Source organism: Passer domesticus, chromosome 1 (genome assembly GCF_036417665.1).
Source record: "Passer domesticus isolate bPasDom1 chromosome 1, bPasDom1.hap1, whole genome shotgun sequence".
Lineage (NCBI taxonomy): Eukaryota > Metazoa > Chordata > Aves > Passeriformes > Passeridae > Passer > Passer domesticus.
This window is the reverse complement of record NC_087474.1, coordinates 99,698,780-99,724,158: the sequence shown is the minus strand read 5'-3', so window position 1 is coordinate 99,724,158 and position 25,379 is coordinate 99,698,780. Positions and strand designations below refer to the sequence as shown.

Below are 25,379 nucleotides of genomic sequence, written 5' to 3'. Positions count from 1 at the left end.
CTGGTTAAGAATTCATAAACATCCCCTGCACTTGAAAAGGTGATAAACACCTGCATATTACATCATAATTACAAAACAGCAGTAAAAAAAATCCAGACGAATGCAAAACAAATTCACCTACCTTAGGTACAAACACAAGGCAGAGAGTAATGGTGCTGCAGAATATTATGACTAAAGCAACGATGCAGAACTGCACATTGGGTTGGTCCCGGGTCAGGAACGAAACAGCAGCACCGATAATGCACATTATCCCCACGTTGTATACACTCATTCCAATGTACTTGCTGTCATTCAAAGCAGGAATGCTGACATTTCGTGTCTCCCAGGCGAGGAAACACCCAAATAACTGAAATGGTAAAACAAGGAGAAATGAGAGTTTTAAGAGGAATTTGTTGTCATCCAGAAAAAGCACTAATTTAAACAGGTATGTTTTCCCACTTGACAAATATCAGCAATATTACAGCTCAGAGATATACACCTACCTTTTCCTCAATATCTAATTATCTGTGTGATTTGTTTTGCTCACTAGGACAGATTCCTGCTCAAACAAGAAAAGTGTGAAACTTAAAATTAGTCCTGATTCAAACAAATTTTTCTAAATGCTATGGTTATCTTTATTTTATATTTTAAATAGTTTTTAAAGACTGTCCTTCCTGCTTCTTTTCAAGGATTCCAGTAAAGATATAATGTGCATTGTTTTTTAGTTATTTTTAGCAGCTGTTCTCAATATACTCTTATCAATCTAGCTATTCATTACATGATTATCACCTACATTAATAAGCAGCAGTGCCAAGATGTGTCCCATGAGGGACAAATATACAATGTAGAAAGTGTCACCCGAGTTGTTCAGATTACAATTATAATGCCTTTTATTATAGTGGGAGTTGGTAATGGCCTTTCAATTGCAGTTGTCTAATGATTTCTGGCATAAAACATTCTTGTGGCAATTTTTTGTTTGCTTTTTTCCTTTGGTGTATTTTTAAGTTTTAGCTCCTTTGTTATTTGCAATATGCTTTTGCAATTCAGCAGGGGAAAGCCTTTAGTGGAAGGAAGCCATCTCCATCCCTTGAAATTTAATTAGATTTTTCTGCAACATGAACTGCTGCAGACAATTATTTTCTTCCTCCTGCATTCCTCAGAGGAGTTCTGGCAATGCAGTAAAAGCCTACACAAACTGAAGAGGTTGTAACTGGGTAACGCAGCCTGCAGCCTGGGCAAAGCCCCACAGGAGTGTAGGGTGCCTTGGGAAGCATGACAGACAGATGCTGTTGGATGGAAGGTAAGGACAGAAAGAGAAACTATCACTAAGGTCCAGGACATGGTTTCCATGTTTTCTAGCTTTTTTTCTGATCGCAGTGCAGGGACAGACAAGAAGGAGAAAGAACAAACGTGCATTCCCATTGACCTCAGTAGCCTTCCTCCCAGACCAACACATTTGTCCATTGCCATGTCATGGAGATAATGTTCTCTTTTATACAACTTCAATTTATGTGCAATCAAGGAAATTGGAGGTCAATGGTGATGCCATTTGGGGGATTAATTGCAGTTGTCTAGTATAGCTTACCCTCTATTCTTCTGTGTGTTTTTTTTTTTCCTATGTCAAATAACCTGGATTGGAAGAACAGTATTTGGATGCCAGACAAGCAAAAGAGATTAGAGAAATGGCAGATTGATGTTTGCTCTACAGTCTTGGGTTTCAACCCAAGTAGTAACACCGGGACACTGGTAATGCAAGTTTCCTAGATTATTTGCCTATTTTTAATCTCAAATAACAATGGCAACAAAGCCAACCACTTGTGACTCAGCTACTTTGCACTCCCACAGGCAGGCTGCAGCCTCCTATCTTCTCATCCAGGCCCTTCCAACCAGGATATGCTGCTGAGCTCCCAGCCCTGCCCTCCCTGAGCTTGTTTCATTGCTGGCTTATTTCATTGCCTTGCCTGCAGCACACATCACCCTGCCTCGTGTTCACGGGCAGAGCTGGCTGAGAGGCTTTGGCAGATTAGGCATCTACTCTCAGCCCATGGAATGTGGCAGGCTGCAGGGGCTTCCCAGTCCAGGCAAGGCATGTAGAGCCATTTGCTCAGCCACTTTCCAGTGCTGCTGTCACTGCTGCAATCCCTATCCAGATACATTCCCCAAGTGGCCTTTCTTAAGAATTGCAGGGAGAACAGTGGGGGCTGCTGCAGGCAGAGCATGGGAAGGGGATGCTCTTAAGGGGTCTCAGACATTCAGGCAGGGCAGCTGAGGTGAGTGAGCCCCTTATCAAGCATTGTGCCAGAGCAGCAGCTCATCCTCTGATTTTCAGAGCCCCTCTGGTAAACAAGGTAATCTCTCCAATAGGGAAGGATGCCGGCAGCACTCCTTTGCTGTTGGGTCTGGCACTGTGCACAGGCAGAGCAGGAATGTACAGACTCCTCTTCAGGCTCTGAGGAAGCAAATTGTCACTCTGTTCACCTGGGTGCATGGTGGGGGACATGCAGTGGCGGTACCTCTTTTTCAGGGCACAAACCTGTTTTCCCCCAAACCTCACCATCTCAGGGGTTGCCTGTTCTCCCCTCCTTGCACTCTTGGTGCTGCGCTACTCAGTTCTGCTGCAAATTTACATTTTGCCAGCCCTGAACTGACAAACAGGCTGGTCTGGGCTGAGCTCTTTTGAAGGGTTCAAGGAATCCTTGTCTGTATTTCTACATCACATTTTTAAAGGGATGAGATCCAGATTAACTACGGAGAACGTTTCTATCTTTTCATACTATGGTTAATTATTAATAAGATTTTTAGGGTTGTAGGTCATCCCTCACTCTCCTCCATTTCCCCCAGTATGAACAGATTCCATTCCAAAAGGATTATTCTGGGAAAACAGCCAACATACTTACATGAGGCCAGCACTTATTACAAATAATGGGGATGAATTTATAGCTGAGGTGGCTATAAAATGATCTGAAAGATCAATATAATGGAAAAAAGATCGTTTGAAGAGTGTTGTGGGGTGTTACAGTTTAGCCCATTCTCATTTATAATTGAGAACAGCATGGAAAATGGTTAAATATCTTTTGGATGAAAGGAAGATATATATGTATTTATACAATAATCAAAGAAAGGGAGAGGCTCTTGCAGCACATGGGTTTCCTCAGAACGAGACATTATAAATCTGGGAGCATTGTTTTTAATTTTTATTAGCATTTTGGGTAAAATGCTTGCCTCAGGAAGAGAGATCTCCCTTTCTAGAAGTCACAGCTCATCTTTGAGACTCAAACATGGATAAAAGCTGAGAGTTTTCTGCATCCTGCTGCCAGGGCAGTGGTGGTTGCAGAGGTGCTCCTTGTTTGCAAGGCACAGATGCCTGCAGGGCTCTGTGGGACTGGTAGATTTCTCCTTTGAGATAAAGTCTTCCTGAGGGAACTTCATGCTTTGCTTCTCCTCCACCTGCCCTTCCTATTTTACTCCTTCCCAAGGCTCAGACCATATGCACACATGAAAGATTCAGTTTTATGACTGTAGAAATCCTGTAAATCCCTTGGTAAAATCCTGTAAAATGGCTTGGCTGAGGAATGGAATGCAGACATTGCTAGTGAAAGGTGCAGCTTTCTGTGATTCCTTGACAACTTTAGAATATAAGACCTGGGAGCTACAGTTAAAAACACAGGCTCATAGTACCTAGTTCAGCTCCTCTTTACTCCTGGTACCTAAACTTTAAACATTCATCTTCCCAGATAATAAAATTACATTTCAAATTATGCCTGGGGAGGACCTAATTCTTGAGGCTGCTGTGGAATTTAAGAACTATTTGATATTTTTAGTCTGCCTGCTGGGACTTGCAAGGCAGCTGTCTCTCCTCCTATTGCTCTTAGAGGGCTCAGGCTGGTAAAGGTTCCTCAAGACTGTCTGCGGTTTGGGCCCCACACAAAATACATCAACAGGCATCTTCATTCAAGACAATGATGTAGTTTCATGTTTGGAGAATACAGCGCAATTCCAAATTTTGCCTGAGATGTGCTCCCTAACCCCAGAGCAGAGTCTGGCTTCAGAGGGATCTCTCAAACTTCTTTCAGAGCTGCTGAAATTAATTAATTGGGCACTTGCGTGGGATGTTAGTTCTGATCTCTGCTGAGAATTTTGGTTAAACAGTCTTTAGAGAAGGCTTGCATCAATAGACGTTGGGATGGAGGCAGGCAGATCTCAGCAGTGCTGTAGTGCTGGATCCAGAGAGGTGTAGGACACTTCTGTACCCAGTGCTTCACACCAGTTACAATTCCCATCCAGAGGCTTCTCATGAACCCCACACATCTCTGAAGGAGTTTGAAAAACTCAGGGCTACACATTCCCCTATAGAAAACTGTTGTCTAAGATTTAAGGACACTTCAGCCTACTGTCAAGCCTAGTGGCCTAATTTTAGTCCTTTTTGGATCTCAACCAATGACACTGAGAATGCAGATAGGAAGGCTGCCTACACCGTTATTCATGAACTTAAAGCCTTCTTCAGTTTTGGTGGTCTAATACACACATCTTCTTGATGTAGAAAGTGCCATAAAATATTGGTTTGGATTTTCTCAGAAGATATGGGCAGCTGTACAGGCAGGATTGGTTTGTTTCATCTTTTGTTTGAGGGTAGGCAGCTTCCATTTGACACTGATGTACAGTATTGCCTTTGCAGCTGTTTGTATGGTAGGTTTAGACTGTGTTGTCAGTGCACCTAAAAAGGCTGCTGTGAGAAAGTCTACAGTGAGAAAACCACTGTATAAATTTGCGGAAAACAGTATCTGAAGACAACAGGATTGTATCACTGTGATTAAAGATAGAATAGTGATCACTAAAAGAAATTTGTGTTAAAATGTTAGAAGTGTAACAGGTGTGTATGGAGAATATTATATTAGTGTTTAGATTCAACAGGCAAACTTTAATTAAACAAAATATTGTAGTGACCAAATTTTGATACCTGGGAATAGAATAAAAGTGTTTGTAACTGAAGTATTGGAAAACCCTTAACACTGTTTCTTAGAACTCTACCAGCTGGTTAATTTTAAATGTAGTTCATGAGAATTACTGTTAAACACAGTAACAATTGCTTGGATCTACAACATATATCAATGCAACCAAGGGCCTAATTTGCTATTTGATTGCACAGACTGTCACATGACAGGAAAGAAATTATTTATTCATCTCCATTGCTCTGTACTGCTCTTAAACCATTTTTTAAATGTTTCATTTCAAAGTCATGCTGGCTTAGGTTATGAACAGTATTAGGAAAGAAAGATAGAAAAAATTACACTAAAGCTATATGACAAGAGCAGAGAAATACCAGAGGAAAAATCTCCAATCTTGTCAGAAGTCATGCTTGCCAATAACGAGGGGATATGGTTTTGGAAAGATTATATATTGGACCAGGCTGCAGCTTTGCAGAAAATTGCTGTGTTATATTAGCACTGACCCTGTTCACTAGTACATTGTAACCCTGCTGTGCCACATAAAAGAATAAAAGCAAGCCTTTTCTTCAAAGGTTTTACATCTGGAGATTTTTGTTTGTTTTGGTTTTGTTTCTCCTAGCTAGATTAGTGTGAGATTTCCCCTCCTGGTCCCTTTAATCCAAGACAGTCCTAGACCCTGACCTGGAACAACCTTTCAGCCTGAAGTAATTGTGAAGCTTTGATTTGTACATTTCTCTATTCAGGTTCATTCATTAAATCCAAATCATCACAGACACAAGTACATTTTTATTTCAGTGAAATGGCTGCAGATATTTTTCAATTAAAAAAAAGGGAATTTTGGTTTTCATATTTTCACTCAAGAATTGTCCAGTACAAAATACTGAGCAGCCTTCAGGAAGATGCACAGAAAAGTGACTTTTTTTTTAATTACCTGTACAATAAGTAAGGTTAGAAAACTGAAAGACAAACTATTCCCTTGTATGTCTCTTACCTTCACTGTCAGTACAATCTGATGTTAAACCATTGCTCACTCCCCTGATCTGTCGTGAGTTAGCTGTGTATTTAGTTAATTTTAACAAAGCTGCTCTGGATAGACATTACTAAAGGGAAGCTTAATATTTCTATTGAGCATTAGGACAAAAGCTAAATATTGATTTTAATTGCAAGATATGCATATTCAGCTACTCATCTGAAGGACTTTCTTCTTCAAGGTCTTGGCAAAATCCTTTATGCCCAGTGCAAGACAGAAAAGCTGCACAAAGCTATGGACACTAACAGGCATCCAGATTTAATTTCATACTCCAGCCTCTCAAACCAACAGGTCAATATAATATTTTCCCCTCTTTCCATTCAGAGTATATTTGACTTTTTGCATGAAAATTCTGCTTAGTCATGAAACAATTATAGTAACTCAATTGAAACAAATACACAACTGGTCATTATCAAATATCCATTTGGAATAGCTTTCTATTGTCTCTGGCATAAGATTACCACAATCACAGCTCTGTAAAGAGGTGAAGCACCTCTGCTAAAAGCCAGTGTGTGCTACAGTTTAAATCAACTTCTGCTATACAAAAACTGATGCCAAGAGACATGTAAGAGAATATTGAACTATCTGCAGCATTTCAAAAATATATTTGAAGTTTCCTTAGGGTCATATTAGGGAAAAATTTATCCAACAAAAACATATGGATACGTGGCTTTGGATGCTAAAATACTGTCCATGTTTTATTGACGAAATAATAAATATATGGTATAACTATAAACTACTTTCCCCAACCACAAAGCTTGATTATCTTCCTTTCTAATTACTGCAAGATGGGACAGATGGGTCCCACCATATATATGAGTAGGAATCATGCAAGTTAATTGATAAGGAGGTAGAGCCTTCTTCTGAGTTCTCTTTTTGTTCATGAAGGAAATTTAAAAGAATGCAAATATATGTGTTAAAAATCAAAGGTATTATCAAAAAACAATGGGAAATTTTAACATAATCTGAAAACTATTCAACTTTTCTACACATAGAATTTATTAGTTTTATAAAGTAATTAATTAATAATATGGTTGATATAATCTCATAAAATAATTGGGAGGGACTTGTGGAAATAATCTAGTGCAACCTCCTGCTCAAAAATCAGACTCAGATGTGAGTTCAGTCCAGAATGTCCATACTTTTATCCAGTCTGGTTCTGGAACTTTTTAAGGACAAAGGATGATCAAACTCTCTGGGTGAGCTGCTCCACTGCTTCCTTTTCCTTAGTGACAAAAAAAAAAATAAATTTCTTTACCTCCAGATTTCATTGAGTAAATATAAAATAAGAGTAAAATAATAAAAGGAGGAGCATGTGTTGCACACCACAGCTGTACTGTTCCTACCTAGCTCCTGGGCTCGACACACACAGAGGGCTTAAGCACCTGCAACAGTAGTGAGAAGCTGCATCCAACACCCAGCAAGGACAGCCAGACCATCCCTCAGTACCACCTGCAGGTACCTAAATGCTGCCAGTGGCCAAGTTTTCTGCTGGATATTTGTGAACTGCTTCCTGTCACAGAACCAGCATCTGCTCCCCCTCCTGCCTGCTGAGGCAAGAGCACCAAGTGCTGACTGAAGACTGGGCTGCAGGGCACTGACTGGTACCCAAGATCTAAACCATGGTACCTAACTCCTTTTTTTGAAAATCTACTTCCAAGTGCATGAAAAAAATGGAAAAGTAATGTTTATGTATTAGCCAACAAAGCAAAGGAAGCCATTGGAGAGGAAGAAGGGGTAGCAACAGGTATATTTACAAAGAGCAATTGAAAGATGTTTGTGTACGTGCTGTAAATTATCTGTCGTAAGCTGCACATGTGTAAAAAGGCTATTCTTACTTTAAAAATTGTTTTGGCTGTTGTGGCATGTAAAACAAGTAAGCAATAAAACTGGCCAAAGACTGGGCACAACATAACAAAAGTTGAAAAGTGGAAATTCATAATAATGATTATGAATGGAAGATCTAAAATAGAGATAATGGAAAGGTAAGTTAAATGTACAGTAGTAAATGAATGGCTAGCAGCATTAACAGAATTCATAGGGATTTATGAAAATGTGAGTTGAGAAAAATGAATCGTAATGATGATTCATTCTTTGGGAGATGACAAATTCAATAGTAATGATGCATGATAAGATATGCTTAACAAGGGGTTTTGTCCTACATTTACACAGAGATGGAAGAGTCCATTCACATCTTTCGAAAACAGTGAAATGCAGCTTACTCCAGCAGCAAGAGAGAGCTCTTGAAAACTCTGTCAAGACAAGCTGCTGTAATCACAGAGATCCTGTAACCTACATGCAGTAGTTTTACGAATTGATTTAGAAGTTGCCTGGACTGCTGGGCTTAATTGTTGATATTTATTGGAATTCTGGCAAAGCTCCACTTAAGATACAAAGAGGCCATATGGGAAAAGACAAAGTGGAACACCCTCAGTGATTACAGAGCTATTACCGTAATTTCTACCCTAAGCAAATTAATGAAATGGCTGACACATGAACTCAGCCAATAAGTGGGGGGGGGGGGGGAAGGGATAGCAATATAATTCAAGTTGCTATTATTTTTATTTTTAAATGAGTTTGCAAGACTGAATAAAGGTAATTACATTCATGCAAGATACATGGATTTCCCAATAGTGTTTGTCTTAACACTGCACAGTATCATTATTTGAATACAGAATGCTATAAAATCAATGCAACAAATTTAAACTAATTGAAATCTATGTGATGGATCTCAACATATAACTATTAATGAGAAACTACTTAAAAAGGAATTTTTAAAAAAAAATTAGCTTAAGCTGTCCCAGATATGTATATTTACTTGGAGGAGATAATAACATGGCTGAAAATGATGCAGAAGAAACAGAGGGTAAGTGTGGTAGACAGCTCACAGAAAGATTATTAGAGAAATCACGGAAATTTGGCTCAATGCAAGAAATTTGCCTAGAAATAAGGACATCAGGTCATTTTACAGTAAGAGGGATGGATAACATATATGTAAGACCCACCAAAATTCAAGGCTTGGAAGTAAGATAAATTCAGCTTAGCAATTACAGAGCCTTAGGAAGCAGTGGATTATTTCAGACTTTAAATTAAGATTGAACATTATCTCAAGGATCTATTTTAGTTGAATTAATATTTTCTTTGCCTTCTAAATAAATTACAGAGTTGTGTTGAGCAGTATATCAACTATAGTGAAATGCTGGAATATGAATAGTTAGAAGAAAATAAATTTCTTATTCTTAGTGACATTTATCAAGTCCCATCATGAATATGCATTATTTTTTTCCTATCTCAGTAAAGAAATACAGATATGTTCGTTCTTGGCAAGGTTAGCTAAGGACAACACATTAAAAACAGCATATGAGAAGTGGTCACTGTTATTAGTTATGGCTTAAAACCCCCTCAATTAACACAGGGCAAAAATAGAATTTCATACAGAGGGCAACAGTCAAGCTCAATATATATTTTTGCCTCAAAAGCCTGTTTCTCAGCAGCTGAATAACAGGTACCTGTAATAAGATATCAGGAACACAATGAAACTTCCAACATATATACACCTTGAGTCTAATGATAACTCCAAGCCTTATCAGGAAGAGAGGAATCAAACAGTAGACAAGACTAATGTGTGTGTGATTAATAAGCAAAGCATTCTAGGAGTCCAGTTCTGGATGAGATAAGTATATATATATATATATATATCTATCTATCAATCTATCTCTCTCTCTCTCTCTCTCTCTCTCTATATATATATATATATATATATATATATACATATATATATATATATATATCCCCAGAAAGACGTTAGTGCACTCCCTAATAATGCACCACCAGCAAGTTTAAGATGGTGTGTCTTGAATCATCCTTTGGAATATATGAAAGAAAGGTGCTTTTCAACTGTGTCTGCCCCATCAAAAATCAAAATAATGCAACTGACTCACTGACATGCTGGTGTTCAGGCATATGTTGGACTCGATCACAGAAGCATTTTCAGCCTAATTGATTCTGTAATTCTGTGATGGTCAACACGTACACAAAGACAGACCTCAAACTTGTTTGCAGCCTTTTCGGTGCTGAGCTTGAGATGGGAGAAAACAGTGAATCCTCTAGGTATGGACAATTGGAGAAGACTAACACATTGGTCATTAAGAAGATTAATAAAATGGTAAAGGCAGAATTTAGGATGGTAATTTTCCTGTTATTCTCTAGTCACCTGAGGAATCTGAATGTAATAACTGAGAAGCCTTCATGCAGAGTAAGCATTTCCTCACATCCCTTCAGAGGCAATTGAAGAATTGTGAATCTGACTTTAAGAGTTTGCTAACTTTAATGAAGAGGGAATCAGTGTATCCTGTTAAACAATGCCTTCCCTTATTTTTCCATTCCTTGCCTTCTCTGCCCTTTCCTGCCCTTCTGTGCTCTGCCCTACTCTGAGTGATTCATTCACTGCAACAGTGCATTTAAGCCATCAGAATGGACAGTATTGCTTTTACTTCAAGACAAAAAAGAAAGGAACTTTTTTAGGTTAACCCCATTTTTTATATTTCCATTTTGAGACAAGAGGTCACAGTAAATAATTTTGGCCCAAGTAAAGCAATTTCACCTTAAATATTGCATTGTGCTGTAATTAGCAATACTAGCTCTTTGGTATATAGCATGTTAAATTAGATATGTGTTTTATTATTAAAAATCACAGATTTTTGTATTAGCTAAACCTTCATAAAATTATACAGTAACAGGAGAGGTTTTGTTTTTTTGTTCTGAAGGCAAAGTATGTGTGGTGTACAGAACATCTTTAATGATGAGATAAAATGCATCAATTCTGTTGTCCTCATATCACTCATCCACTCATCATAGCAATTATTTAAATGATCCAGATGAGTATCTTTCTTTTTAATATGTAGTGATTTGTGTGTTAAGAGGGCACTGGAGTAATAAAAAGTGTGTGTTTCACTGGTGGTTATGAAACAGTGCCTGAAATTAGTGAGTAATGGCATACGTAAAATAAATAAGATACTAATAGCACTTAAGCTGAATATTATAGATATACCACAAACCAAGAAATTCAATAGTGAATTGAGTATTTTTATATGCATATATGCAAATATTATTGTCTAATAATGTAAAGGCATTTGCAAAATAGGTTTGCAAATTATACTTGCAGACTTAAAGAGAGTCACATATCTTGTAGAAAATAGCCTAACATACATTCTGACAAAATAATGTAGGGCAAAGGACTAGAACCCAAGCAGTTTGACTATAGTCTAACACCACTGAAACTTGAAACCTCCGAGAAAGTTGACTGAGAATGTATATTTGAAATATTTTAACTGAAAACGTTGTTTATTTAAAAAACAAAACTCCCCCCCCCCAAGTTGTTTGAATTTTACTGTGGCCCCTGTGCTGGTCAATGTCACGGCTCCCAGCTTGTGGCACCCTTCAGGACACAAATTCCTTGATGCTGTGCTACATGCCAAGGTGAATGTGCATCCAGAGCCACCCCAAGCTGACCAACCAGTAAGGCATGCTGCGGTGTGGAATCTCTCCTTATTCCCGATCCCTTTGTAGAGAGCACATGTGTCCTAGCTCTTTATTTCCTACTTGGACATTCTCTGAAAGGGAGGCATCTACACCTAAAGTTGTCACTTCTTTATTTCTTTTTCTTTATTAGATGGAAAGCTGAGAAGGTTTCTTTCTGGCCAGTAGCTCAAGGATCAGAGCTCTCACCTGGAGACACTGGATGCTGGTGGCTCCTTGCTTGAAGGCTCACCCCAGCAGAGTGGTCTGACCATAAAAAAACTGTTTAGAGTTTACAGAAAAAAAACTTCTCATCCCTCCCTGCTGAACCTCATATTGGATATTTAAAGACTTTTCAGCCTGAAAAAAGCAGCATGAAAAGCAGCAGGGATCATCAGAGCAGTCACTTATAGGGGAGAGGGAAGAAGAGGACTCCAGGCACCAGCAGTCCCCTCTGGGCAGCAGCACCAACCATGGCAAGTGGAAGCAGCTGATCCAATCTTTCCCCGGTGTCCTAATGAACCAGCATGCTCCAAATGCACAGAACAGATTGACCCCTTCAGGCAGTGTAAACTAATGGCTGTCAGGCTTAGGATCCAGATGGGGCTCAACTTTAGGTAGGTGTTCTGCTGGTCAGTGCTGTCCATATCAGATGTTTTCAAAACCTTCAGGCTCAGGAGCTTCTAATCACTAACGGTCACCTATACAGTTTCTTTTTTTTATTATTTTTTTTTATTTTATTTTTAAACTATCAAGCCTCAGGGTCCCTGGTTCTTGAGATCTGTTTTACTTACTACATTTTTTTATGGAGACTGGCTTCAGTGACAAAAGGTTTATTTTGATTCAGGCCCCAGATTAATCTTGTATCTCATGACTATTCCTCAAATACATTAGGAACTAAGAGGCAAACATCTTGGACAACCTAGTTATACCTTTTAGGAGAACCTTCAGGAATTCGGAAGATTTGACTTCTTTATTTACAAAGTTGTCTCATTTATAGACCCATATTTTCAGTACCAAATTTCTCAGTTTGTGGTATATTCATAATATTCTGCTTAAATGCTACCGATGTAATTTATTCTACGCATACATACATCCACATATTACTGTCTAATGAACACTAGAACAGATCTGATTATGGAAGTTGTACTCAAAGCAGTTTTTACTCACTGCCAGCCATCAGGAAAGCAAAGATAATTCAGTTCATGCCTATCAGTAAATAGCAGCTTGAAGCCAGTGCTGTGCAGAAGAAGCTGTGCTTACCATGAGCAGCCCTTTGTAAGCATAGACAATCCCAAGCCAAATGGTCATGTGGGTGTTTTCGCAGTGCTCCAGGATTGGTCGGATGGAGATGTCTCTGCCTGCAGGGTCCGGCTGCGAAAAGAAAAGGTGAAATATTTGGACTCAGATTTCCTTTGCTTCACACCTCAGTGGTACTTAGCTCTGTTTCAGTAGATTGAGGATGTGTAGGATACAGAGTGGACAACTTAAGAGTAACTTGTGGTGACAGCAGACCCATGAACCTGCAGAGAAATACAGTAAAAAGCAAGGATCTGAGGAAACATCTGCTTGATAGCTACTGCCTGCTGAGGTCACATCTGCTGCAAACCTGAAAGAAAATATCTGAAGTCACTCTGTGTTTAACAGTGTCAGTCATATTTATCAGCTTTAGGACATCTACTTTTTCTATAAGGCAAACAGCTTGAAAGCACAGGCATGAAAACTAATGTATTCAAATTTCTCTTTCACCTGCAGTCCTTGTGTCATTGGCAAATGGCTGATAAACAATATTTGAAACATTGCTTCAGGTGGTTTTTCATTCATAACCATGAGCTAATCAAAGACTATCTAAACTGTAGCAGTAGCTTTGGAGAGATGACAAATCATGAAAAAACAAAACAAAGCAAAGCAAAGAACCCCCCCAAAAAAAAACAAAACAAAAAAAAAAAGCCCCAAACCCCCAAAAAACCATACCCAAAACAACAACAAAAACCCCCACAACAAAACAAACAAAAAACCCCCCAATGAACTGTTTTTTAGAGCCAGTGATTGCCCATGCTAAATAAAATATTGCAGTTCTCTATTTATTTTGAAAAGGAGATTGTATAATACTGCAGAATCAAGAGGACTTGGAGACAATCAGAAGTGTTTGTATGAAGGAGAAGCAATAACAAAGGCTCAGAGAAATCTGCAAGAACCACCCCTTGACCTACTCACACCTTTTTTTTTTTTTTTTTAAGCACAGGAGAAAGAACAGTTGACACACAGAGAAAAGGGTTACTAGCTACTATGCTGTATGCAACTAGAATAGATATTAGGGTCTGGTCAAACTGCTAGACTGCTTTTTAATGGTGTACATTGTTAAGGAACACAATGATCTTGTATGTGATTCTAAGAGAACTTGTTTTAGTTACATAGTGCAGAGCACTCCTGTTGGCCATTGTGAGATGCATGTACCTACATTCTGCTGTGTTTACAGAAAGTGCTGAAATACTGAAAGCTATTTTTTCCTTTCTACTTTGAAAGAATGGATTTGAGCTTCAGCCAAACTAAGATCAACCCAGATGTAGCTTTCTGTACCTGGTGGTCCCAGTGGGCTTTTCAATTTTCCTTTTTTTGTGAATAACACATGTAAAATGTTTCATGTAGAAGTGTAATGATTATTATATAAGGGAAAATAATGTTCTCACTAACTGAAAATTAGAATTGTGCATGGAAGAACTTTGGGGAGATCTGAATAATTTCCTAAGGATTATTTTTTCTTCCTCTGATGAGGTATGACTTCTGCTATGTATTTCAGTGGTCACAGCAAAAATCTTCAGTTCACTTTCTTCCACTGGTATCTTTGTATGTGAGGCGTTTCCCCTGACCTCATGTAAAAAAAGTGAGAAAACCCAAACAACCTTGTGCTATGATGCACTGCACAGTGAAACTATTCACAATTTTCTTTGCAAAGCCTCCAGTAGGCAAATCATTAACATTTAAAACCTTTTCCTAACCTGAACTTCTGTAGAAAACCTAAATGGAAAAATAAAGCTCTTGGAAAAAAGGTGTCCTAAAATAAAATAAGATAAAAAACAAGGCAGCAATATTAATTCTCCCAAAGAGCTTATGACTCCATTCTAATGGTTGTTGATGGCAGGCAAACAACCATTAGCTGAAGAACTGAAATGACTGAGAACATTAAGTGTCATCACAACATTTAAGAAGCTACAAATGTTTGTCTGGGGATCAGTTGAACTACCTCATTCTCCCTGATCAATGACAGAAGCCCAGTGCTAAAATTTAGGTGCACTGAAAGCACATTTTCATGTCCAAGTTACAACCTAATATGTTTATCATATTTTTTTCTATTATGTAATAAACTTCACAGGACAAATAATTCACACTGAGCTCTGAATGTGTTACTGTTGTGTCAGCAGGACTGTCCTACAGAGAAATTTTTCTAAAAAGCTCCATCTCTTATGGTCTGGAATTACAGAAGTGACATAAAATTTAAGGTTTTCATTGTGAGAGTGTTTTCCTTTTTTTTTTCCTTCACACTGGTGAATCAGCAGAGGACTCTCTCTTTGCTTTCCCAGTTCCACATCCCTCCTGCCAGGTATTTCTTCTATTTCAGTTTCCCATTCTTCTGAAGCAAGAAAATGTATATATAATGAGGAGTTTCACCTGGTGTGACAGACGATGTCATGTGGTTTGGTTTCCTTGTTCATGGACTGAAAACTCTAATCACGCCTGGAGAGAAGGATTCCTCCACTTTTAAGTAACTATAAGTAATTGGAATATTTCCCTGTTTTGAGGAACATTAATGAAATGAGAACTCCTATTTAGTTTGTGGCAGATTATATGTTTCTATATTTTTATATAATTTATATATTCTCTAATGAAAATTTACTTCAAAACTGGAAAGTGTATATCAGTTTATTATTCAACTCCTCTCTTTTAAGATCCAGGCACTAAAATGATGAAGTGGAAAACATAATTTATTTTCAAATACTATTAGAGAGTAAGCATCGTTTCTTTAGTAGGAAGATTATCAGGTTTTATGAGGCATGATAGTTCAAAATCAATGTTAATTATGTAAAACAGTGTGTTCAGGTTTTTTTGTGAAATAGGAAAATCTTGGAAAGTGCTCTAGGTAGACCAGGGAAAGAGAGAATATTGATTGCAGAAAAAGTGTACATGGGGCAGCACTTCTTTCAAAAGACTTTCAAGACCTGCAAGGTGGTAAATTTTTTGAACAAAAATTTGCTGAGGTCCTGTGCATGTGGGGTTAAATGTTGGCAGGTAGCAGTAATTTTAAAGTGAATGGATTTTGCTGATTACTTACCACTACTGCAAAATGACATTTGTGTTCTACTGCTTTTAATTTGCCATTCTGTTTCTGCACTGATTTTGCATGAATTAACTAATCATAGAAAAAAGCAGGGTTAAAAAAACATATGATATTTTCTGATGTCAAAAGAATTTTTGAAAACTCTACAATTACAGCTGAATGGGGCACTTGACTGACCTCTCTAATCATCCACCATTTGTGCACTTTGTTATTGCTTTAGAGAGGATGACAACATAAATGCTACCAGTGATTATATATGTACTGGAAATTTGCCCTTTCCTTTTATAGAAAACAATCTCAATGCCCTTCAGATGTCATTCTCAAAAGCCTGAAGACCTCCTATCTTGTGATTAGGCTGAAGCTTTCCTGCCTCTTCTGAAACCTAATAAGGTTTCTGACATTGACATCCATTTCTGGAGTGCTTTCAGCAGATGAACATAAATAGTTTAATCTGTTCACTTCATACAAGAGTTGTGTATCATCACCAGTAAAAGGCTTGTTTTACATGAGATCTGCTAGGTATAGAAAGCAGCCCAAACCAATAAACAGATTACCCACAGAATTCTGATATCCCCTGTGTGTGTGTGTTTAAAGTATTATTAGTCAATTCTGTAGTTCCATTGCCTTTTCATTTTCTTTGCTCTTCAGTCTTCTGGGAGGGCTGGCAGGTCCTTGTCATAACAGGTGAGTGATATCCTAGGTGGGAACTGGCAGATTGAGAAGTACAGCTTAAAACTATCAGGGACCATCAGGAAAATATGATTTTTATTTCATTTTAATTATTTTATTTTATTTTTAAATCTGTAAGTGAAATTTCTTAGTGCTTATTATACTAGCCAAAATCCCTCTGGAAAAGGCAGATATTTGTATGATGACTAATTTACCTTCCACTTATTTTGTGTCTTTATTGTTATTCCTTTTCTGTAGCTTCGCAAAGGTTTTAAAAGGAGAAAGGGTCTCTGTTCCCTGAGGCATTTTATCCAGCAAATATCTGTGAAGAACAGACTGGGCTAGCACACAGTATCCAAAAGTCCTTGACCTTCCTGAGGCAGTTTTTCTACACGCTCTCCTCACCGGGTCCCTTGGCCAGGAGGGCAGCAGAGGATTCTGTTTGCAGCGCCGTGGCGCTGCTGCTGCGTGACAGAGCTCCCCGGGGTCAGTGTCAGCAATGCTCAGGACATTGCAGCACACCCCCAGGGTGACTCTGGCCACTTCTGAAGCTGAAGCACTTTCGCCACTGAGACAGGCACAACGTTAGGCCTCAGCCTTTTCCAAAGGTGGGAACATAAGGTAAATAGTTGCAACTTCTATTTACTATGTTTAAAAGAAACTGCGTGCTTCCCACAGTACAGGAAAATGCAGGATCATACTCTTCTGTCACGCTGTTAAAATGGCCTTCATACACCATCCCACTCTGTTTTATCTTCCCTTTAAATGGCTTCAACTGAACTGGCATAATGACTGTATACTACAGCTAGTTTGCAGTGTCAATTAGATATCTCTGGCATCTTTAAGCAGTCATATGGAGCTCACATGTGATTCCTTGTCTTAAAACTCAGACTTTGCTGAATTAGAAGATCGTTCTTACTTCTTAAATTCACCTTTTTTTTTTTTCCCTCCCAAGGATAATTATAGTTGGTTTAAACTCGGAATTCTGTAAAGGTGCTTCATAAAAGGATTCAAACAGTTGGAGCACGCAGTGTGAAATTGAGAGCCAGGCTCTTAATTACTGATGAAAAGAGAAGGATCAGACACGGTCAACTTTTTGATTACTTAATAATTTGTGGGTATTTTTAGAGCAAAACAGCTGATGTGAACAGTGATATGAAGAAGAGATTTTTTCCTTTTGTTTCATGTATTTTTTACTTTATGCAGTCATATTTTCCATTAATGAAAAATAGGAATGGCAATACTAAGTTAGGGTAGCTCATTTGGAATGTCTTCCAATTAAAAATTTGGTAGGCAACCTAGAATAATAGGGAACCTTGTTTGTCTTTGTTGATACCTGAGCTTAGGTTTGGGTACATTATGGATCCTATTTTATGGCACAGAGTATCTCAGCAAAGCACAAAACTATTACTGAATTGTTGCAGTCTAGCAACCAATTTATTTTCCCTCCAATGTTAATTGAGAATTTTGGACATTTCTGTAACATTCTAATGATTGAAGGATGAGGTATGCAGTGTTTCAGGACACAAGCTGTCTTACACAGGTCTGAATACACACCCCTTGCCTCTTTGACATGAACTAAAGGATTTCTTTACGTTATCCAAGGGGATTAAAGGGTATTTTTTGCTTCATTCATTTTCTTGTTATACTGAAATCCAGTTCACCACCCCACCTGAGTCAATGGACTGGACTTTAGGCACTGTCTGGCTTCACAAATAATTCAAAAATTAAACTATTCCCACAATTCAATATAGCAATATATATGTTTATATTGTAACTCCTAAAACCTTAATTCCAAGTGGTATTTTAGTATGAGATAGCAATTCAGTAATGGTTAGCTTGCAATCATGGCACAACAAAATGACACTTGCTGGAACACCAACATGATTATCCCCTTTTTTTATTCAGTCCTTTTCTCAATTTGGTTTTCTAAAGAATAAAGACGTACCATATAAACCAAGGAAAATGTACTGATATGTCTGGGGTCTTCAAGGATATTGACGTTGCTATTTTACATCCCTCAGCTTGTTGCATGTACAGAATCCAGGTCTAAATTTCCAAGTGAATGGGATTGAAGACAGACAGGAAACCTCCCTTCCTCCCCCAAAATGTATTAGAGATAGCCACTGTAATTCCTATTATCCCAAAACACCAAGGTTTGATAATACAGACATAGTGATATCATCCTGCAATATATTTAAAAGAAAACTACTTTTAAGGTCCCCATCTGCCTCCTGTACAAATAATTCCATAAATCAGTCAGCATACATACTGTAAATTAGTCTGATTTAAAGATGATAAAATGCCAGAAGAACTATTTATAAACTCATGTATCATGAATTTGTCCATACATCTATTTGTAGAGAAAATCCCCCATCAGCATTATTTATAACATCACTTTACTTAATGACTTTTATTTTCCTGTTGTGGTGGTTCATTTTTGTTTAAATGAAACTGTTTTTCTGAGAGGCAAAATGTTCCCAGAGATTTCTTGCTATTTTTACTAATATCATCTCCTATTCCAAGCAGTTTCATTTATTTGCATTAACATAAAATTCAAAATAATAGTTTAGACTGAGTCAAGAAACCTCTGTGATGTCTGCAAACAATCAAAACTAGGAAATAAAAGGGAACAGGCAAAATTCTCTTGAATTGTGGAGAGTTTTAAACAACTGTGACTGAGTCTTCCCACTCAGCACTCAGCTATCGCTTCAGTAGAAATTTTACATCATCTTATTTCCTCAGAGAATGTTGCCCCAATTGCATATCTAGTGACTGGATAATGAAATTTTTCTGTGTATGTGCATGGAGACACAGGGACAAGCGTTACAAAGGCTTAATAAAGCACTCGGCAGTAGAACGCGTGGTTTCCTTTGCAGGGAGGGCAAGGGGCCAAGGCACATAAGAGAAGTAGGTCAGAAGAATGAGGAACTCTGTTACTACCCAGACCCTCTTGCACTGTAGATTCTTCCAGAAATGGACAGTTCCTGGTATCAGCTTCACAAGATGAATATTTTCCCCTCCTTTCCTGTGAAGCTGCCAAGAATTGTGGTTCACAACCCAGACTTGCTGTTCCTTCTAGTTTTTGTTCCTTTCCTAGGTAGATTTCCTGCTGTGCTGAAGGCCATGCCAGGCACTCCTTTTGGTGGCTGGAGCAATTCAATGCCTCCTTGCTTATGGTAATGGAAACAGACAGCATTCTTGGGAAGGACAGCAAAGGCAGAAAGGAGAACAGTGGAGTGAAACCACAGAGGACAGCCAGGGACAAACTCTTTGGGTGGCCCCAGCTGGAACCAAGGTGGAGGCTGTTTTTGTAATTAATTTCCTAGTGGGCAGGCTTTGAGTTGTAAGTAAGGATATGACTTACTGCCCATTATGTGGCACTCAGAGAAGCTGGATTTAACGCTTTTCCTGTAAACAAGCCAGGCTTGCACCCAACAACTAACAGAATCTATCATCAGTTGCTTCTTCTTACAAGAAAAATCAGGTCCTCAACTGTGCCCAGCTATTTGGGTCAAGGAGGACAACAATCTCATGTCTACAACTGTCTTATATTTTCTGTTTAGTGCTATAATTCCCTTGATTTATGTATTCTAAAAATATTTATCACTATGCTTATTTGCATTGTAGTAACAACAACAAATGGACACTGACTTAATTTAGAAAGTGAAAAATCCATTCCCTAAGAGGATTTAAAAACATATATACCATGTGTGGGAGAAGAGAGAAGCATAAAGTAGGGTTGTATGACATTTTCAGAGGCAAACATCAGCAGAGACCACTGCCACCCTATGCAGACACTGATAAATTAATAGTTTCTGGGCTGTGGAAAAAAAAAAGAGATTATTTCTCGACATTAGGAACCATTTTAATTCCCTTTTTTTTTTCTTTTTATGTTCTCCAAAATTATAAGATGATGGTGCATCAACCTATTGGAGAATTGTATTGCTATTTTTATGACTGCACTAAGACATAATTCAGGAACTGCTGTAGTAAGGGGAGGTTTTTATTTTCAAAAATTTTGAGCAAAATCTTTAATTTTTAAATCCTGATAAGTCCATTCCTTAATTTCATCATGATGACTGAAGCAGAAACACCTAATTCTCTTCCATAAATCCTTCTAAAATTAGGTAATTCAACTTCCCCAACACAAAAGCTGCTTTCTCTTCAATCAACTCCCAGTTTCTTGTTGACAGCCAAACATAAGGTACATCTCAATGTACAGAAGTACATGAAAACATTTGTCTTTCATAAAAATTTTGAAGATTTTGATTTTTTTCTCCCACTTTGCAACTAGTAATCTCTCAGATATAACATTTTTGCATACAATTTTCATGCAAAAATGAGTGGATGAATAAATCAATAAAGGTCAGGTCAAGAGAAATATTTTGATTACTTCAAAAGATTTTATTTTGTTTTGACCTTTTAAAATTGATAACCTTCTTTGGTGTAACCTAACTCCATTCTGATAAGAAAGGTCATGTTGAATTCAAAAGAAATGTTCTTTAGTTAACAAAGGTCAACAAGAGTATTTTAGCGCTTATTCCTACCAAAATACTTCTGCATGGGAAAATGGACTGAGACTACCTTTTTTGTTACAAGTATATGAATCTTATGGCTACTCAATGTTTTCTGAGAAAAGCATCTCAATACTTAGGGAATATCATCAGCAATGAGCTTGTAAATCCGTGTTCTTGATGGATTACTTCTGAAGATTCACACTGGCCAGTATAACTGAACCTAAATTAGAGCAGTGAAACCAGTGAATAAACCACACATCTTTGCAACTTTTACAGACATAATTATGTCAGCAAAGCTTACAGGGAAAGGCAGGTGATTAAAGGTGTACAAAGTATGCCTTTATCTTTGATAGAATTCTGTTTCAACACTGAAAAATGTAGGCCTAAACAAAAATTACACTTGGAATCTTAAATCAATGTCCGTCCTGCTTTGAAGAAAGACTCTGAAATGAGGCTTAATATTTCACAGCTATATTGACATTACAGTTAAATCAGAGTGTCTTGCTAGCTGTCTCATCTTCAGTAAAACACAAAATATAGATTTTCATATTCATATTTCAACTCCAGTTTGAAATAAAACATCCTGTGACAATAAACCTATATAGCTCTTGCTCAGCCAATTGTATTGACTGTAGAAAAAAATAGCCCTAATTTTGGTTCTGTTGTCTAAAATGAAATATCAGGTTCCTTTAGTTCTTACTATGTTTTGTCTAGTAAATTTAAAGTCTGAATAACAAAATTTTCTTGCTGTGATTTTGCAGATTTTGACCCAGTAAACTCTTAATGTAGTCCTTGATAAACTATGCCTTGAGCTCGTGTTTCACTGTTGACATGTTTTAGCTTTAACCTGCCTTATTGGTCTTCACTGGACCAGCACATTTCCTGAAATCTGAGGAGTGGAATGGAGTATGCTTAGCTGTCAGAGCTGCCTTACAGACATGTCCAGGATTAATACCACCATAACACCCAAGGTCAAGCTAGACCAAAGTGTATATACGTAACCATGAAATTGTTACAAAGGTGCCACAAAATCTCTCAATTTCTCTTTTCTCTACTCTAAATGAACACAGAAATGTGATGATAGTTTAAAAGCTGTAGAAAAGAAACAAGATAATCTTGAAATCTTATTCACCAAGTATTTATCTTGATTTCATAGGAATACTTTACATGAGTGAGAACCCATTATAGTTGCACTAAGCTACCTTGAAAGCTACATGCCCCCAAAACACAAAAAGAATAGCAGTTACAGGGATTTTTGTTTTTTCCATGACATCTTTCTTCTACAAATAGCTATTTCCGTGTTGCCACTTCTATTGACGTTATTCAGAGCAAAGCAGGTAGTCATGGGAATTTTTTCTTCTCTCAGTTCAGTAAAACTTTTATGCAACATTTTTCTTAAATAATTTATTTTCTTTCAGCATCTGTCAGACCAGATTTCATTTAACACAAGTCTACCAAACACTTTAAATGTTGCAGGTCCTTTGCTCTGGTATACAACAGAAGAATATTCAGTTGAAAAAGCAAGCCAACGTAGAAAAAAACCTAGCAACCATAAAATCCATTTTATATTTCCATAGATTTTTTCAACATTGTTAAACTTGAAATCATATAGGGTCTTTTTTTTGTTTGTTTTTGAAGCATATATATGATATATATGTATAAATATATGTATGTAGCACAAGCAGATAATTCTGAATCTACTCTGCCTTGCAATATCCACATATCCTTGATAATATTAGTACATTTGCTTGTTTTTAAGGTGACGTTTCTGTGAATTCTTGCATTAGAAGACCTGGACAAGATAAAATGTTTATTATTTCAAGCTAGAGAATTATAGGAAACATTGATCTGAGGTGTTTTCATTTCTTTTCTATAGCAAAATATATAGAGTATATCTATAGCTTTACATTTTTTCTCTTGTCATGAGAACTTGAAGTTATCCTGTTAGGTAGAGATGATCTTACCTACAAGCATCTTCCCAGTACAGGTGTATCATCCTGTGTGAGGTGTCAGCATGTTTCAGGAAGCTGGATTGTTTCAGTATTGGAAACAAAGCCTGTAATCTTTACTGGACTTGAAGAATTCATTGAGGTGATTATTTCCATGGTAAAGTGTCTACATCTATCCATAATTTTTTAATAAGTTGTAGTTAGCAATTTAATAATTTCTCCTGTTATTTTTTTAGGGATGTCTATTCCATAGTTTTACTTTGACAGGTGAGCATGTGTAATTCTTCTAGAGCATTCCAGAGCTGATATGAAAGCCATTAAAAACTTTTTCTCAGCTTACATTTACACATAAGTTTTCATTTCTGAGATCAAGGCATTGAAGAGAAACAGTAAGGGGTTGATGCCTTTGTTCTTGATACCACTTTTCACAGCCCACTGAGAGACCAGCAGAGGATGAGATAAGCACAGGCAGATGGGCATTATCAGCACGAGGGCAGGAAAAGCAGCACATTTCTGAGCAGTGATGGCTGGTATCAGCTTTGCTTGTCTGACTTGGCATTCACCTTCTTTGCAGTACTCACCTACAGCCACTAACCAGCCTGTCACACATTTCAGAACAAGTCCTTCTGTCTGAGCTATCTGAGCAATTATTATGCTGTCACCATCTCCTCTTTGAGGCTGGTGTGACAGGGCTTTAGGAGAGGTGGGAGGTGTGACCTTCTGGCACTTTGCACTGGGCTGCGGGTGGCAGTGCTGGAGGGCTCCTTGGAGCAGGACCAGCCAAAACAGCTGGGAAAGCAGCAGTGGCGTGGCCCAGGAAATCTCAGTTTTGCTGATGTGCTTTGAGGAGCTAAGGGAACTGCAGAACGTTCTACAGAGCTCTTAGTTGATTCTCCCTAAAGTAAATCCACACTGAGGATCTCTGGAGCACCTCTGGTAAGAGCCAAGTGATCCAACTCAGTAAGGGGAGCTGTCTTAGTCCTCTGCTGGAGTAAGCTTTCCTACCACTGAGAAACTGAAGCTTGAGGTGGTATTCACAACTCATCTGAGGCTTGAAAAGTGTCAGCATTGACAATTCTTCATCACTTGAGTTTTTATACAGCCAAGTAGACTTTCAGTAAATTACTCAGAAAATTAAGTAAGAATCTCACAAATACATCAAGGATAGAAATAAACCTTGGGGGAAATCCTGAGATCTAATGGAATAAGGGAAATAAAGAAAACTCAAGAATACTGAAGCATCAGACCATTTTGGCTCAAGAGGACTGTGGGGAAGAAAGGAAGTGGTAGTGAACACTTTTGCCTGCCAAATTAAGAAGAAAGTAAAGAGAGAGCTAATGCAGAAAGTGGACAGGTTCACAGGATCCCCTAAACAGCATTTCCTTCTGTCATCACCAAGTGGGCTATGAACTGACTCAGCATTAATCTCATACATGGTCCCCCCGTTAACACATATAAACCAACATATATAAGCCAAAAATAGCAAAGAATTCTTTCTGCAGACTGATCAATATTAATTAAAAAAATTTCTCTTAATGAGCTTTCATAAAAGTGATTTTTTTTCCTTTAGAAATATGTTTGTGTAAGTAGATCTCTATTTCTATGCAACTAGGCCTGATGTTCCCACAATCACTTTGATATTACTTTGTGAATACATCGGTCATTCAATACAACAAATTAAACAACAGCAATTATTGGTTAGAAGCAGCAAACTACTTTCTTAGGAGATAGTTGAAGGCTATGAAATCTACCTCTGTATGAATCAGAATCTACATAATTAATATAAAAACAGGAACTCTTATAAAGGCAAAATACAAATGCAGTCTTTTGAGCATGATTTAACAAAATCTTAATTTGGAAAAATAGCTATCTAATATTACCCTCCAGGGATGAATGGACAGGGAAAGACATATGACAGTTTTTCATACAGTTGTTTATGAATAGATGAGTATATCCACCCATGAGCAGTGCTAGGATATGTTCAATGGAATGAACAAGTGCAAATCTTTGAGTAAACTATGATTTAGCTAACCTCTTAAAACACAGGAATTTATATATATCAGACAGTAAATAAGCAGCATGGCTTGTTTGCATGCAATTGAGGGATTAGAAAATCTACTTTTTATCAAAAATTTTGAAAGGACCATCAAAGGTGGACTTATTGTTTTCAGAGAAAAATTGTTTTCCTTTCTTTTCTTACTATTGTTTTCAGGGAAAAATCCAAACTAATGCTTACCTTACATTTCAAAATATTACAGTTTTATATTATATGTATAATATAAAATATTATACAGCTGAAAGTTACATGAACCCGTTCTATACAGACAGATTATGACAGCCTTCCTTAATTGAATAGAACCACCTTCTACAAATAATTCTTTGCTGTAGTAATTTGGACAAATTGAGGAACAATTGGTTAAGCAAAAAGTACCT

General features: G+C 37.6%; 1 protein-coding gene across 3 annotated transcripts in view; it reads right to left on the bottom strand.

The window, feature by feature from the left end:
* Positions 1 to 25,379, bottom strand: part of GABBR2 (gamma-aminobutyric acid type B receptor subunit 2) — a 457,331-nt gene that overhangs the window by 26,406 nt on the left and 405,546 nt on the right. For all 3 annotated transcript variants that reach the window (XM_064430950.1, XM_064430955.1, XM_064430964.1), the window contains 2 exons: positions 12,736 to 12,846; positions 122 to 346 (listed from right to left, as the gene is read on the bottom strand). In XM_064430950.1, the coding sequence (XP_064287020.1) occupies positions 122 to 346; positions 12,736 to 12,846 (336 nt within the window). The remainder of the gene's footprint in view (positions 1 to 121; positions 347 to 12,735; positions 12,847 to 25,379) is intronic.